The sequence below is a fragment of the Peromyscus californicus genome, unplaced genomic scaffold (assembly GCF_007827085.1).
Source record: "Peromyscus californicus insignis strain IS unplaced genomic scaffold, ASM782708v3 Scaffold_4__1_contigs__length_199733344, whole genome shotgun sequence".
In the NCBI taxonomy this organism is placed as follows: Eukaryota; Metazoa; Chordata; class Mammalia; order Rodentia; family Cricetidae; genus Peromyscus; species Peromyscus californicus.
The window spans coordinates 51,036,224-51,052,367 of NW_026294562.1; the positions used below are offsets into that span (position 1 = coordinate 51,036,224).

Genomic DNA, 16,144 nt, shown 5'->3' on the forward strand with positions numbered 1-16,144 from the left:
TTAATTATTGGTACCATGTGCCTTGTAGATATTGCATTACAAATTGGTGATATCACATGAGCAACATCAAAAGTGTGTCTATACTAAGCTTATAGCTGTGATATAAATGGTATCCAGAAGTCAGGGGAAAGAGAACCTCTTGAAACCTTTTTAGTTTAAAAGGCCAGCTCCTCCAACAATGGAAAGGATTCAGGGCAGAAGAGAAAGAAAAACTTTCTACTCTCTTTTTAAAATTTTTTTTTCTTTTTCTTTTTTTCCTTTTTACTCTCTTAAGTCTTTTTTGTTTTTTTGAGACAGGGTTCCTCTGTGTAACAGCCCTAGCTGTCCTAGAACTCGCTCTGTAGACCAGGCTGGCCTCAAACTCACAGAGATCCCCCTGCCTCTGCCTCCCAAGTGCTGGGATTAAAGTCATGTGCCACCACTGCCTGACTACTCTCTTAAGTCTTAATACTTGAGTCTATGAAATGAAATTGTGGTAGATAAATAGGAGTAAAACAATTTTTAATTAAACGTATATATGTCAGAGTCCCACAAAAAAATATAACAGAGAAGGGCCAGGTGAATGAGGATTTGATACATTCCTGCGATGCAGTAGGAGTGAGGGCTTGGGGCCTCTGGGTATGGAGTGGTGATAAGGAATAAGAAAGAACGAGGAGAAATGAACTTGGGATAAACGACGGCAGAGGCGAGAGGGGGCTGGGGATGTATCTCAGAGGCAGAGCACTTGCCTTATCCACCAAGGCCAAGGAGTTCAAATCCCAAATACATAGTCTCTCAGACAATAATAGTTGTCTATGAGGATGCTTCAGAAGTGTAATTGTGGACTCAGCTAGTAAAGGGCTTACCCTTAGTGTGCATGAAGCCCCAGGTTCCACCTCAGCACTGAAGCAGGCATGGCAGGAAACACTTGTAATCTCTATACTCTGGAGGTAGAAGCAGGATGAGTTCAAGGTCATCCTCAGCTAAATAGTGAGTTGGGGCAAGACAAAAACAAAACAAACAACGAGAGAGAGAGAGAGAGAGAGAGAGAGAGAGAGAGAGAGTTAAATTGACATGTCTTCTTTCTTTCCTGTGAGGGAACCTTCCCAGGCCGGTTGGCTTTCCAGGCAAGGGACTCATGACAACAGGATTCCTTTATGGGGGTGACTATCTTTAGGCTAATAAGGGTACTTTAGAGAAAGCCCTCCCCACACTTGAGGGTGGGGAAAGGGGACAAGAGACAGAGGATCTAGAGGTCAGAGAGTCCTTGCTTTCTGAGCCTGCTTCTGGTAGTCTTTAGTTCAGTGTGCCATACTGGTTCATTAGTTGTTGCTGGCGTTGGTCAACTTGATGTAAGTTAGGTTCATCTGGGAAGAGTGAACCTCAATTGAGAAAATGCCTACACCAGGTTGTCCTGCAGGCAAATCTATGGGACATTTTATTAATTTATGATAGAGTTAGGAGGGCCCAGCCCACTGTGGGCAGTGCCATTGGCAGGTAGTCCTGGGTTGTATAAGAAAGCAGGCTGAGCATGCCATGGGAGCAAGCCAGTAAGCAGCACTTATCTATGGCCTCTGCGTTAGTTCCTGCCTCCAAGTTCCTGCTTTGAGTTCCTGCCCTGACTTCCCTCATTGATGGACTGTGGTCTGGGCAGGGAAGCCCAAGCTGCTTTTGGTCATGGTGTTTATCATAGCAATAGAAAGCCAACTAGAACACATGCCAAAGTGCCATAGTTTGGTGAGTCATTTTCCTGAATTCCCACAAGGATGCTTGGTTTTGGAACAAACAAAAGAAGCCATGAGGGGAAAGGTATGCACATAAGGTGTCTCGGGTCCCTGCAAAGGGAATCCTATGCCTTGTTCCCCCAACTTGCACCTCTAAAGCAAGAGCTGCTGCTGCTGCTGCTTAGGAAATATGGGAGCACATTGGCAAAATCCCCAAAGCATCTTTGTTTCTCAAGAGATTCAGTAGCCATGAGTGTGGACTAGGAGCAGAGGATTAATTAAGGTAGCAGTTGACACTGCCAGCTGAAAGAGCAGACAGCAAGGGTTAGAGGAACTTGTTCCCTTTCCCTGGGTCAGTGGTGGCAGGGACTAACAGCTCCACACTGTCACCCACAAAAGCTTGGAGAGTTCCTTTAAGGAATCCTGACAGGTGAAGCTTGATCCTTTTTTCAACACAGAAAAGAATTGAAGGCTAGCTAGTATGAAGCAGAGTTGAAGTTTATTAAAGATTATATATATGAACAAGATTTAAGAGAGAAAGACACCCAGGCAAGGAATAAGACATAACCAAGTGTGTATACAGGAATCTCAAGAGAGTCACAATTAAGTGTCATAGCATTAGCCCATACAAAACATTCTGGTGACTCTCAAGTTACATCTTAAAGGGTTGCTAAGGTTTTTTGTTTGTTTGTTTTTGGTTTTGGTTTTGGCTTTTTTGTTTTGTTTTGTTTTTCTCTCTTTCTGGTAAGTGATTTTATAGGGTGACTGAGATAGTAGTATAATCTACTAGGGTTGCACCGAGTGGGGGAGGATTATGACATGTCCTTCTTATTGTAAATGGGAGTTTCTAGTGAAGTTCCTAGAAACTTGTAGGCTTACATAGGAAAAAAAGAAAGGCTTTACGTAGTTAATTGTGTTGGAGTCTTGCTCTTAGCTAGTGGGAAGCTTTAACCAGACTCCAGAGTGAGGGCCTCCTTTCCCTTCCCATGTTCCCATACACTTCCATTTTTCTGTCCTACCTCAATGTGTGGCCCTATGTTAATTTCCCAAGGTACTTGCAACCTAAAATCAAGGATGATAAGAACCCAGAAACAGCACTACCAGCCCACCACCCCTGGAATCTTTTCTTTTGAGGCACACTGAAATTGGAAGAAGAAATTCCACAAGCAAATGTTAAGTTGCAACTATAGAAGCCTCCAAAATGAGGATTCTACCAGGACCCGCTTCTGGAAAGAAAACTCCAACCGAGAGGCAGGAAGCAACCAAAGGTGCAGAAGAAGATGGATGAGTCTGAGAAACATCTGATAGAGAAACAACTGTGTGGGGTGACAGATTTGGTGTGAAGGGAGAATTGGAAGGCTGATTGAAGAAGGGGGTGGGGCAGAGTTTGTTTCTGAAGAAGGCATTTTAACATTAAAGGGGGGCTGTCTTATGGCAGCCATCCATGGGGATTAAAAACAACAGCAACAATACTGGGCAGCAATAAAGGTGCTTGTCGCCAAGCCTGACAACCTGAATTCCATGGGCTCCACATAGTAGGAGAGACGTGACTCCGCCAAGTTGTCTTTTGATCTCCACAGTAGTCTGTGATGCTCACACCCAAACACACACACAAAACAAATACATGTAAGTTAAAAATTTAAATCCCTGTGCCTACCCCCATTCACAAAGCTACCTCAGTGGTTCTAAAAGGCGGGGTAAGTAGGGGGGCGCAGCTGCTTCCTTCCTCTACAAGTCTAAGCAAAGTTTTTTGAGGGGAGTCACCTGCAGAGTTGGGGTGAGGTTTTGCTCTCTCCCGTAGCGGATGAGTTTCCCCAAGGCAGTGCACCGCTAACGTGTCCACTAAGACATTTTGCTTTTTCCTCCTTTTGTCCCTTTTTAGCGAGAATTTTCCTCAACCCTCCAGGTGCTATCCGGAGCCCCGCCTAAGAACTACACTTCCCGCGATGCCGCAGGAGCAGCATCCCTGCCTCGGGAAATTGGGCTGCCCTAAATGCGTGGCAGGCTCCGATCAGCACCGAATCCCGAACCAACCACCGACTCTACCCACGCCACAGCCTCGAAAGAATTATTATTTTTTTCCCCTTTCCTGCCAAAGGCTTCCGTTCCAGCTCCAATATCCGACGCCATTCTTTTCTTGGAAATGCTTCGATGGGAAACACAGATGCACACAAACCGTAATGGAGCGAACAAAGCGCATGCGCCCACGGTGTCCGCTCGGGCAGCAAAGAGGCCCGCCAGTCTCCCAGCTCAATCGCCCCACGCATGCGCAGATTATAAACCAACACCCAGGGAGTTGAGGCGCGGGTTTGCTGGCGCGTTTTTTAGCGAAGTCGCACGTGAAGGATAGTGGTGGCCGGAGCAGGGTAAGTGCGGTCCGAGATCCCGCTGTAGTCGCAGCTTAAGGGACAGATTTGCAGGCGGCTACAGGGCGGAGCCGCTAGGCCTGTGAGCCCGAGTGGGGAGGGGTCGAACGTGGAGCATGAGGCTTAGCAAGCCTGGGACCCGGATCCTCGTTGCTATGCAACCGGGGGCGTTGTTACTAGGTAACCCTGGAGGAAAGTGTTTCCCGGGAAAAGCGGGTTCGAACGTTGAGGTCCAGTAGAGGGAGCAGCTGCCAGACTTGGGGATGAGGCCAGTGCTGAGCCCCACAACCTTCCCTAGCCCCATGGTCCAGCCTCCTACTTCCCCAGTTGGAGCCCCCCTCTGGGTACCCCGACCTCATGGGCCTTGCGACGCCACCATGAAGAGCTTGGCAGGGCATGTGCTGTTCGAAATAGCACATGCCACTGACACCCTGTCGTCAGGAGTCTGGCCTTGGGAAGGGAGCGGCAAGGCTGCTCCCCTTTGCAGTCACCCTGCCCCACAAACAGTTGCTGGGTAGCAGCTGTCAGGGGTTTAGCTAGGGCTGCCTCCGACCTGCCAGAACGCTGACTTCATTCTCCTTAGTGGTGACTTCTCCACGTTTAGGATCTCAGCTGTGCTTCTCATGTGGCTGTTGTATATTTGGATTCACTGTTCAAATAGCCTCTCTCCCACTTCTCCAAGTCTTTATATGTCTTACCCTTGTGGCTTCTTGGCAGGCTTCTGATAGTCTTTTAGCAAGCATCGTCATTCTATGCTAGGTGCTGGGGATTCCAAGAAAAGTTAGTGTCAAGTTAGACTGAGTTGTTGGGAGTCTATGGGACAAACTGTGAACAGGGTGCTTGCACAAACGATTTAACTTCCCAAAGCAACTCTTAACCCAGTTTCAACAGGATTTACATTTGAGGAGATTGAAAGTCAGATAGGTTAAGTAACAGGTGTAAAGGTAATGACAGCTAGTTTGTGATAGAATTGAGCCTATGTCCTTTGTACAGAGAGCTCTTAGGAGGCTTTGCTTGAAGTACACTTTTCTTCTCTGGGCTTCTGACCTTTGCAACCGCTGTCAGATTTTGCCTCAGGAATCCTGGGGCTCTTTAAAAAAAAAAAAAAAGCTGAGCTCCTCCCTGGGAGAGTCCGAGTGGGTTGCCTGGGTGGGGCAGACATCCTTGTTTAACAGGCTATGCAGGCAGACCAGATGGGCAGTCCAGAATTGAGGACCGCTGATCCACAGGACGGCTGTGAGTAGTGAAGGGACAGTTGGGGCCAGCAGAGGGCACCAAGTTAGTTCCTGCCCTTGTAGTGATTTATAGTGAGAAAGGAAAAAGAAGAGGAAGGAGTGCTGACAGGGGGCAGAGTGGCCAGCCCCACCCTACCAGGGCTGAGCAAACCACAGCTGAACATATATCGACTTCTCACCACCATAGTAAGTAAAGCAGTTCCCCCCGCTGAGACTGCTCCTGCCTGAGCTGAATTGCAGCTGTCTGAACAGGAGTGGCCAGTCTCAGGGCTATCTTTGACTGTCCCCTCTTACCTCCTTGGTGTATAACCTGTCAACTCAGCAGGTGAGCCATCTCCTAGTATGAGGGCTCCTCTTGGGAGATTTGGGTGTCTTCTGCTTTGAGCTTGATGGTGCTTGGTGGAACTGTATGTTCCCATGGGCAGAGAGCAGGCATTACCAAGGCAGTACTGAAGTATGGGACAATGGAAAGGGCAAGCCAGAGCTTCTAGGCTTGGGGATCAAGTCCCATTTCTGCTCTAAGCAAAATAGAACATAACTATAGTTATATGATAACTATAAGATAATTAAGGCTGGTGAGATGCTCCATGGGGAAAAGGCACCTGCCTGATGAACTTGATCCCTGGGCCCCACATGGTACAAGGAGAGAACCACCTTGGCTTGAGTTGGTCTTTGGCTTCTACACATGTGCACGCAAACACACACACACACACACACACACACACACACACACACACACAATTTGTATACACACGCTGTTCTTTTGTAACTTAGTGGTCGAGTGCTTGCCTATTTGGTAGCTCTGAGTTTGATTTCTAGCTACACACACACACACACACACACACACACACACACACACAGCCATAAGAATTAAATGAGGTAGATAATAAGCACTTTGTTAATTATAAATTATACAAACAAAACATTGATAACTTATACATATTACCATTTATTATTGAGTACCTCCTGTTTGTCTCAGTAAGCAAAAAAGTTTCAGACATGCTTCCATCTTTTAGAGGCTAAGGCTATTTGACTCTTAATGACCACAGCATCTTTCTGCATTACTAATTTGATGAGGAGCTAGGCCTTTAATCCCAGCACTCAGGAGGCCAAGGCAGATGGATCTCTTGAGTTTGAGGCCAGCCTGGTCTACAGAGCAAGTTCCAGGACAGCCAGGGCTACACAGAGAAACCCTGTCTCCAAAAACCAATAATAATAATGTGATGAAGGCTGGCATGTACCTCAGTTGGTGGAGTATTTGCCTTTATACACAAAGCCCCGGGTTCAGTCCCCAGTGCAAAGTGGCACGCACTTGCAAACGCAATACTTGGGAGATGGAAGCAGGAGGATCAGGAGTTCAAAGTCATCCTCAGCTGCATAACGAGTTCAGGCCAGCCTGGGCTACATCAGACCCTGGCTCAAACAACAACAAAACTGTAAACCTCTTCCCCCCGCCCCAAGACAGGATTTCTCTGTGTAACAGCTCTGGCTGTCCTGGAACTCACTTTGTAGACCAGGTTGGCCTCACATTTACAGAGCTCCCCCTGCTTTTGCCCCCTCAGTGCTGGGATTAAAGGCATGCACCACCAACTGCCTGGCAAAAAGTTCTTAAGAGGCATGAGGAAGCATGGTAGTGGGTCAGATTCATACTGCCTGGGCTTCTCTCAAAAAAAAAAAAAAAATGAAAAAAGAAAAAGGAACTGGTAAAGAAAGCCGCTTGTCACTTGTCCTCACTACCTCTCAACAACCAGTGTTCTCCGGAATCCTGTGAGATGCATTTTCTGGAACACTTCAGGTCACCTGGCAGAACAGTGCTGGCCTCACTGTAGAGGGTTGATTTCAAGGTCCCGCAGACTGAGGCAGATGGCCACTTCCAGTTAAAGCTGGCACAGAAAACACAGCAGGCTGCCGTGGGAGTCGCAGCTCACATCATCCTGACCTTCTAGGAGGGAAGAGACGACACCTGATTCCTCCTGTTGGAGGTCCTTGGATATAGAATCCAACCCAAGATAGCAACCCTGCTCTTTAAGGCCCCAGCATGACCCAGATAGCTCAGGAACTAACCCATGTTTTCCACGTTGCCCACCAGTGGCAGGTGGGAGCCACCTGGCTCTTGATTTGTGCCAAAGAGTAGATGGCTTTCCCAGCCCAAGTTCTTGCACTTGAACTCTTGTGTTTTGCAACTCCACTTGACCTTACAGGCCTTGGGAGGGGTGTTGGGTAGCTGTTTCTGGGCCAGAAGTTACCCCAAATGTAGTATTTTTAGAAGTCTTTTTCTGGAGCCTTCTCTGCCCAAATGAGAACATCTTTCTTTTCCCTCTCTGCTATCCAGATGGCTCTAAATTTGTGGCCAACTCCCCCAGTACCATGGTAACCACAAACACTTCAAAACTTGGCCTCACCTCCACCTTAGAGACTTACCTCAGTCTCTACTCCTCAGCTCTGAATCACAGAGACTCTGGAACTGCAGGTGCCTTTTTGAGCCCGAGGAAGAACAGGATTTGCTTAGAGCCTTCTGACATTTCTCCAGCAGAGTGTCAAAAAAGGAGGTGGACCTGCAAACATTCTTCTTGCCTGGTCCTTACCTGCTTCAATAAGTTGGTACTTGCTGAGTCTTAACTCATCCGTGGCATCATGTTATAGATGAGATCAGAGCACAGAGTGCCTGGGTGAATTTTCACCGTAATTCCCTGAGATGGTTGGTAGATGCCAAGTGTGTTTTACTTATGGATAATCTATTATGTGACTTTATCAGTAACTTCTAAATTGAACACAGCACAACAGAGTGGTTGTGGACAAAGAAGGAGTGCTCTTTAGATGCACCTGAATTCACAGCTGGGTTTTCCCACATACTGCCCATTCTTCCTCGATTTCATCATCAGGGGATAACAATGCCTACCTGGATAAGTACCCGTGAGGTTGAGATTAGTGCATTCAAAACCAGTCCAGTGTCTGCTTTTTATTCATGATAATTTTTCCTTAAGGGCTGTTCCTTAACCCTTTGCTTATTTTGGCAGTAGGAAGTTGAGATCATTTTGTGTCAATGGTGTGATATAACACACACCACCAGTTTGCGCGCGCACACACACACACACACACACACACACACACACACACACACAGAAACACATACACCAGCAGTTTGTTTTTCCTCTATCCCTCCTGGTTCAGAGCCCACATATCCCTTGTAATTAATACATGGGAAGATACCTTTTGTCAAAATCATTAGCCCTTTGGCCTGGCTTTCTGCCATGTCTTCAGAGGATAAAGGGTGAAAACAGCCCTTTCAAATATACCTTTTATGTGAGTAACACCATTTTTAGAATGCTCCCTAGATAACTACAGGATTGGAGGGGGTAATTGCCAGGGGACCAGCCATGTCTTAAAGAGTTGGTACCTCTGAGGAGGAAGAGTGGCTAATGATTGAGTTGATGCCAATGGCCAGAGAATTGGTTTATCACACTTTGTAATGAAACTTCTAGGGTAATCCAGAAAAGACAGGGTTTGGAGTGCTGTCTGATCACTGAGCACATAGAGGCCCTCTGAGGGTGGTATACCCAGACAGGGCATGGACCCTCTGCACTCCTTCCCCCATACCTGGTGCTGCCATCTTCACAGCTGGTGCACATCAGTAACCTTTATAAGAACTATTTGTGATCATCCAACCAGTGAAACTGTTCCCCTGTACCAGACTTTTTTTGGAGGGGGGGGGTAGGGTGGTAGACACCAATCTGCTCCCAAATCATGAAATGGAGTCTTATTAGTTATGAATGATCAGCCTTATTTTATGCTTGCCCCACTAGCTCTTAGAACTTAAATTATCCTGTTTCTCTTCATCTGTGTTTTGCCTCGGGGATTTCTACCTTTCTTTCCTTTTGTATATCTTACTTTCACTGCTTCTCCATGTCTGTCTGTCTGTCTGGTGGCTGCCTGGCGTCTGGCCCCGGTGTGTTCCTCTCTTTCTCCCTTGTTCTCTCCTTCTCTCTTCCTCTCCCAAGCCTAGATTTCTCCTCCTACTCATTCTCTCGGCCCGCTAGCCCGTCTATCCTTTCTCTGCCTAGCTATTGGCTATTCAGCCTTTTATTAGGCCAGTCAGGTGCCTTAGGCAGGCCGGGTGCAACAGCAGCACATCTTTTCATAGTTAAAACTTTTTTTTTTTTTTTTTTTTTTTTTTTTTTTTTTTTTTGGGTTTTTCGAGACAGGGTTTCTCTGTGTAGCTTTGCGCCTTTCCTGGAACTCACTTGGTAGTCCAGGCTGGCCTCGAACTCACAGAGATCCGCCTGGCTCTGCCTCCCGAGTGCTGGGATTAAAGGCGTGCGCCACCACCGCCCGGCCCATAGTTAAAACTTTTACACAGTTTAAGTAATATTCCACAGCATAAACAAATGTAATGTATCTTTACATAGTTAAAGTAATTTCCACAACGTTTCCCTGAACTCTTGACTCTCTTTAGCCAATTCATTGAACCTGATAAAGGGGCTATAGGAACCTTGACTTATATCCAGACAGAGAACAGGTAAAATAAGTTGGGACTTGGCAACTGGCATGTGAAGTTGTGAACAGAGCTCCTGCCTCTCATTGCTGGAAAGCAAATACTCGGGAGAGAATTTGTGGGCAGGAAATCAGATTCCCTCAGGGCCTGTCTCTGAGAAAACAAGGGGCTGCTGGCCTCAAATCTCCATCATATGGAGTGTAGATATATAAACGGGTTTTGTAGAGTGAAATATGGTGGGGATGGGGGTGCTACATGCTGAGTGGGGTCTTCTCATCCAGGGCATGCAGCTATATCTTTTTTTTTTTTCCTTCTGGCTAGAATATCATGAATAACTACTGGGGCAAGTCCCTGTAGTTCTTAGATAGACATTACTTATCTGTAAGTTAGACTTTGTAGCCATTTATTTACATGTTTTGTATTAGTTGAAGCATAGAATTAAAGAACAAGAAAGGATATTATACATCCTGATGTAATCTAAAAGTCGCCAGAATTTATGGATTCTATAACTATGAAGATTATTTAGCAGTTATCTATCTACCTATTTGGGGATTAAATCCAAGGCCATGCACATGCTCGGCAAGCCATCTGACACTGAGCTACCTACCCCAGCAACAGTTAACATTTTAATCATTATGGTGCAGCTTCTCTTCAGATGTTAGTAATGTATCAGTGGGTGAAAGATGAGGAAATAACCTTGGAAAGGATAACCCACCAAAGACTGATCACATTATATAGGTGTGTTCAGCACACAGATTGGTCATGGGAATCAACAAAAGCATTAGCCACCCTTCTTCCTCAGAGGTTGAGGATGAAAGTCTCATCCCTCTAAAGGCATGGCTGAGCCCCCTGGCAATTACCCCTCTAATCCCGAGGTTATCTGGGGAGATCTCTAAAAATGGTCTTACTAACATAAACTCTATGTTGGAAAGGGCTGTCTTTCATCCTTCATCCTCTGAAGATGTTGCAGGAAGCTGTCTAAAAGGCTATTTTTTTTTTTAATGAGGTACCTTTTTTGTTCTTTCCATGTATTAAATTATATGAGATATGTGAGCTCTAAGCCAGAAAGGATAGATGAAAACCAAACTGCTTGTGTGTGTGTGTGTGTGTGTGTGTGTGTGTGTGTGTGTGTACACTATATCATAACCATTGACACAGAATGACCTCAACTTCCCACTCCCAAATAGGCAAAAGGATGTGACCCTGCCTCCAGGTAGGTAATGTCAAAATCAAGTTGAACTAGAAGATATCCAGTGCAAAATGAATTGCTTGCTTGCTGGGGATGAGAACAGAAAACAAAAACAACCTTGCACAAGTAGTCACAGAAATCTCACACCGACTGTTGAATGACAGTTTAGGAGACACAGAGTTTAGCCTTTCCCTATATTCTTAGAATGGTTCTCAACTTTGGATAGTCGAATCATTGAGGAGCTCATGTCCAAGACCAGATCACAGAGAGACAGTGCCATCAGAACCAGAGTGCTTGGTCACAGACATTGGCACTTTGTGCCACTCTCGAGTGATGTCACTGAGCAGCCCCAGTTGAGATCCGCTGAACACTTTGACTCCCAGCAAGGGTAGGATTTGGAAGCAGAGGCTTGGGCTGAAATCGTTCTAAGCCCAGTACCTTGCACAAGTGCTCATCTACAGACTGTTTCTTCATGCCTATGCCCACAGGGGTGAGGGAGAAAAAACACCTTGCATAATGGCCCTACAGAGATAACTGTTGCAAATGCCGTCATTCTTGTATGCTCTGTTAACCGAGTGCTTTATTTTGCATTGGTGTGCAGTGGTAATCCTACTTACGTGCTATTTTTAAGTTACATTTTTCTATCAGCTTTGGCTTCAGTACATTGTAAGCTTCTTGGGATGAAGCCTTTAGAGACTTAGAATTTGCTCTTGTCCATGGTGCCTAAGATGTAGAGACAGGCCTTCCGATTTTAGATCTGGAGGAATAGACTGCGGTGAGATCTTGGCCACTTTAAGGCCTGGAATAGTAATGCTGGTGAATTGATCCGGTGGAGAATACAAAAGAGGAAGCTGTGACTCAGATGGTTGTGCCCAACTTAGATTGCAAGTCCTGGTTCATCTTTTTTCGGTGCACAGCTCTTTTTAGGTTTGTCTGGGATGCTTGCTGGGACCAGGGGTGGTGAAGGGAATGACCGAGCAGCTGAGAGAGTAAAAGTATCCGTCAGGTCTGAATCATTGCTTCCCCTGTGGCCCTCTCTTGACAGGCGCAAGCATGGCAGGCTCAGACAGCAATCCATCATGGAGCAGGCATCTGTTCAGAGCTGTCCTGCTGGTCTTTGTGGCCCTTCTCCTCGTCCACTCATCATCATCCCAGTCCTATCGAGACTTTGCCTCACCTGGCCAGCAGAAGAGGGAGGCCTCAGCTGATCTTTTGACCCAGATTGGCCGATCTCTGAAGGAGACGCTGGATGCCTGGCTAGGGCCGGAGACCATGCATGTGATTTCAGAGGTAAGAAACGTGCCTGTAGTGGCTGTGTGCATAAACAAAAGGAGAGACATTGTTAACACCACCTCACCTTGCCACCACAGCCTCTCTGTCCTAGTCCCCACTGCGGAGAGCCCCACCTTCCGCAAATACAGCCTGGCGGTCCTGCCTCTTGCTGGCTGATTGCCAGGTTCTTACCCTCCGGCCCTTTAGCACCACCCCATCTTTTTCCAGCTTTTGTCCATTTGGCCAGAAAGGCTGCAAAATGACCTACTTTTACAAACTCATGTTAGCAGGACCCACGGAGCCTTGGATCTGAGTCAGTCCTAGCTTCTGGAGCTGGCAGAGCAGAGCTCTGAGTCCGTGTCTTCACCTGTAAAAGTGAGATGGGGTTCACGAAGGGCCTATGGCAGGATCGGTTCTTCCACCCAGTGCCGTTTCTAGTGTGGTGTCCCTTCTGATAGTTCATCCCAAAGTGCCCAGCCAGTGGTTTATAAAATCCACAATAGAGGGTGGGAAAATGCCCAGTGGGTCAGGTGCTTGCTATGCAAGTAGCAGGCATGAGTTCCAGTCTCCAAGACATATGTAAAAACTGGGCATGGTGTGCATGTCTGTAACCTTCGGCAGTGGGAAGTAGGGTGTGAAGAGACAGGCAGATACCAACCTGCTGGCTGGCCAGTCTAGCAGAAACTAGGGCTCCAGGTTAAGTAAGAACCCTGTCTCAAAAAACAGAGAGGCTGGAGAGGCAGCTCAGTATTTAAGAATGCTTGCTGCTCTTGCAGAGGACCAGGGCTTGGTTTCCACTACCCACAGGTGGTTCACAACTGATTATAACTCCAACTCCAGGGAATCCAACACCCTCTTCCGGCTTCTTTGATCACCTCTCAACCGCCCCCCCCCCCCACACACACATATTCGTACACATATACAAACACACATGGATACATAAATAAGAGTAAAATCTTAAAAAAAACAGGTGGAGACGTGAGGAAGGCATCCTGATGTCAGCCTCCGGTGTCCACATGGACCTGCATGGGCACACATGCAGACACACATACAAATCCATAATGAAGTGCAGTTGATCAATTTTTCCCTCACATGTCCCAGCCCCACATGGACGTTCTTTCACACACCTTCCTGATTCCCTAGGAGGCTTGGAAGCCTCCCGTTTCATAGGGTGGCTACCATGCAGATATGGTGATTCCCCCATTCACACACAAGTGCACCTCCTGTCACTTCCAGAACATCTCAGTTGACCAGCTGAAGTCTGTCTCAGATGTCCTGGATTATAGGTCAGGAAGGAGACATGGCAGAAGAGCCTCCTCACCCAACTCAGAGTCCACAGACTTTTGACCCAAACCCATCTCCTGGGGAAGAAACAGGTCAGGGGTTTCCCTGCGAGTAGTACCAGGCACGAGGAGAAGAGCCTCATTCCTGATGTATTTGTCTCTTTCACAGACCCTGTTACAGGTGATGTGGGCCATCTCATCAGCCATCTCTGTGGCCTGCTTTGCCCTGTCTGGGATCGCTGCCCAGTTGCTGAGTGCCCTGGGGCTGGATGGTGAGTGGCAGAGAATTAGAGAGCCAGGGCTGTGTCTGACCTTGCTGTTGGTGGGGGTTCATCTATGCGGGGCTAGACATTCCCCCAGCTAGTTGCAGATGTCCCTGGAAGTACAATAGAAGGGGAGGCTAGAGATTCTTACCTCTGTACCAGGGGTTTGCTTGTGTTGGACATTGTGCAGAGGTGCACGGTTTCCTCTTTGGTTAACCACAACCCTGGGAGGCAGACAGACTGTCCTCAAATAATAAATAAAACTTCATCTCCCCGAGCAAAGTAGTCTTTCCGAGTCCCACGGCCAGGAGGCTGGGATTCAAATCTGTCTCCCGGGCCTGTAAGAGTGGGCGTGCCTTTGTCAAGCTGTTGTCCCCCTCTGCTTCACTGTTTCTTGCCCCTCTTTGCCCTCACCACATCTCTAGATTGCTGACTCTGTCCTTTTCCTTTCCAGGTGACCATCTCACCCAGGGCCTGAAGCTTAGCCCCAGCCAAGTCCAGACCCTTCTGCTGTGGGGAGCAGCAGCACTGGTCATCTACTGGCTGCTGTCCCTGCTCCTGGGCTTGGTCTTGGCCTTACTAGGGCGGATCCTGGGGGGTCTAAAGCTTGTCCTCTTTGTGGCTGGCTTTGTGGGACTGGTGAGGTCTGTGCCCGACCCTTCCACCCGGGCCTTGATGCTCCTGGCCTTGTTGACTCTCTTTGCCTTGCTGAGCCGGCTCACTGGCTCCAGGGGCTCAGGGACCCACCTGGAAGCTAAGGTGAGAGGGCTGGAGCGCCAGATAGAAGAGCTTCGTGGGAGGCAGAGGCGAGCAGCCAAGGCAACCCGGAGTATGGAGGAGGAATGACAGGGATGTCCCACAGTGACACCCTCACCATACCAAAGAGCTGAGCTGCTTCTGGGTCTCATGGCCCTCCTTGTAGCCCCCTGCCCTTTCCTTGCCTGTGTCTGAACCCTTGACACCTTTACCCCTGCACTAGCCCCTAGCTGAGAGAAGAGAACCTGTCCTCTGCAGGTGTTCAGTCAAGGGATGACTCCCTGCCCTCTCTCTGCTCCCAGCCTGCCTCCCCCAGGGCAGGTTGGAGGGGCCTCAGCTCTGGCTTCTGCTCTCAGCCAGCACCACTGCCCACTGATCTCCATGATGATTAACCTGCTGCTGCCTGGCTTCCTTACAAAAGGCCTCCCCAGACTGACGCTCCTGTTTGACCACACCCCAGCTCTCTTCTTCCTACTCAGACTCCCATCACACCACCCTCCCAAGTCCCTCGAGACCCTCACTGTCTTCCTCATTGCACAGCAGTGGGAAGGGGCAGGAGATGCTAGACCCGAGGATAGGGGAGAAACAAGGTCCCCGGAAGCCTGCGCATCTGGGTTCCATTACAAGTGCCTTAACGGGAGTCAACAGCACCCTCCAATTGCCCTTTGCCACACGGAATGTAGGAAAGTGTGCTATGGTTACTTTGTGTTCGGAGAGAGTAGTCCCTTGCAGAATCCCGACTCTTGCAGCCAAAGCAAAGGCTAACTCTCCTGCAGTTGGGGCCCTGCAGGGACTGTCCGATGTCCTTTGGGGATTTCAGGGACTTTGAGAAACGCAGGAGGACCCAATGTCTTGCATTTCTCCTGTCCACTCTCTGCCATCCCAAGCAACTGTTGTGTCCCAGCAGCTGGGAAGAGCATGGCCTTGTCCTGCCTTGCCCTGATGTGTTCTACAGAGCCCAGGGGGAGCCCGCCACTAAGCCTCTCCACCAGGGCACTTGCTCACTCTTGGCCTTGGCCTTTAGGGCCCTCATGGAGGGAGGTGTCCTGTGCCAGGTCCAGCACAAGATGTGAAGAATAAATGCCCATTCTTACTGATAAGGTTTGATGTGGAATCACGGCTGCAGTGGTATCTATTTTTATCAGTGCTTGGTTGGTTTAAAATAAAGTGCACGCTATTTTATTATCTTCTTCTGAATAAAATGTGTTTACTCAAAGTCTCTCTGCTGCCAGACTCTTCTCTAGCAGGAAGTTGCTGAGAAGGGAGGCTCAGGAAGGCAGTCTGTACCTGGTACTCCTCCCTCCAGAACCTTGGAGGGAGGCATGCACTCTCTTGTAGAACTTGCAGATCTGGTAGCAGTGTAGGGAACTGAAGGTGCTCCTTCCCTTGGAGTGCTATGCTGTCCTGTTGCTGGCCTGGGGAGCCTAGAAAGACTGGCTTTCCTCCCAGACTCAGGAATTTACCGCACAAAGATCTTCACTGTGGCTCCAGGTGGCCCAGGCATGTCTGTGCTTCGTTTTCCTTTTTTAGGTTGCCATGGAGATACCAGATCTTCTTCTGGACCTCTCCCAACACTACCTGGGGG

At 48.0% G+C, this 16,144-nt stretch overlaps 1 protein-coding gene across 1 annotated transcript; it reads left to right on the forward strand.

The window, feature by feature from the left end:
• Positions 1 to 2,928: 2,928 nt before the first annotated feature.
• Positions 2,929 to 15,741, forward strand: Tmem109 (transmembrane protein 109). Its single transcript, XM_052760039.1, has 4 exons — positions 2,929 to 4,069; positions 12,031 to 12,275; positions 13,710 to 13,812; positions 14,258 to 15,741. Exons 2-4 carry the CDS (start codon positions 12,039 to 12,041, stop codon positions 14,647 to 14,649), a joined length of 732 nt encoding a protein of 243 aa, XP_052615999.1. The 5' UTR covers positions 2,929 to 4,069; positions 12,031 to 12,038; the 3' UTR covers positions 14,650 to 15,741.
• The last annotated feature ends 403 nt before the right edge of the window (positions 15,742 to 16,144 follow it).

Excerpts from the sequence above, each read along its gene's own strand:
- Tmem109 (XM_052760039.1), top strand. The coding sequence starts at position 12,039 with ATGGCAGGCTCAGACAGCAATCCATCATGGAGCAGGCATCTGTTCAGA. Across the intron at positions 12,276-13,709 it reads CCATGCATGTGATTTCAGAG|ACCCTGTTACAGGTGATGTG; the intron begins GTAAGAAACGTG and ends TCTCTTTCACAG. Across the intron at positions 13,813-14,257 it reads GAGTGCCCTGGGGCTGGATG|GTGACCATCTCACCCAGGGC; the intron begins GTGAGTGGCAGA and ends TTTCCTTTCCAG.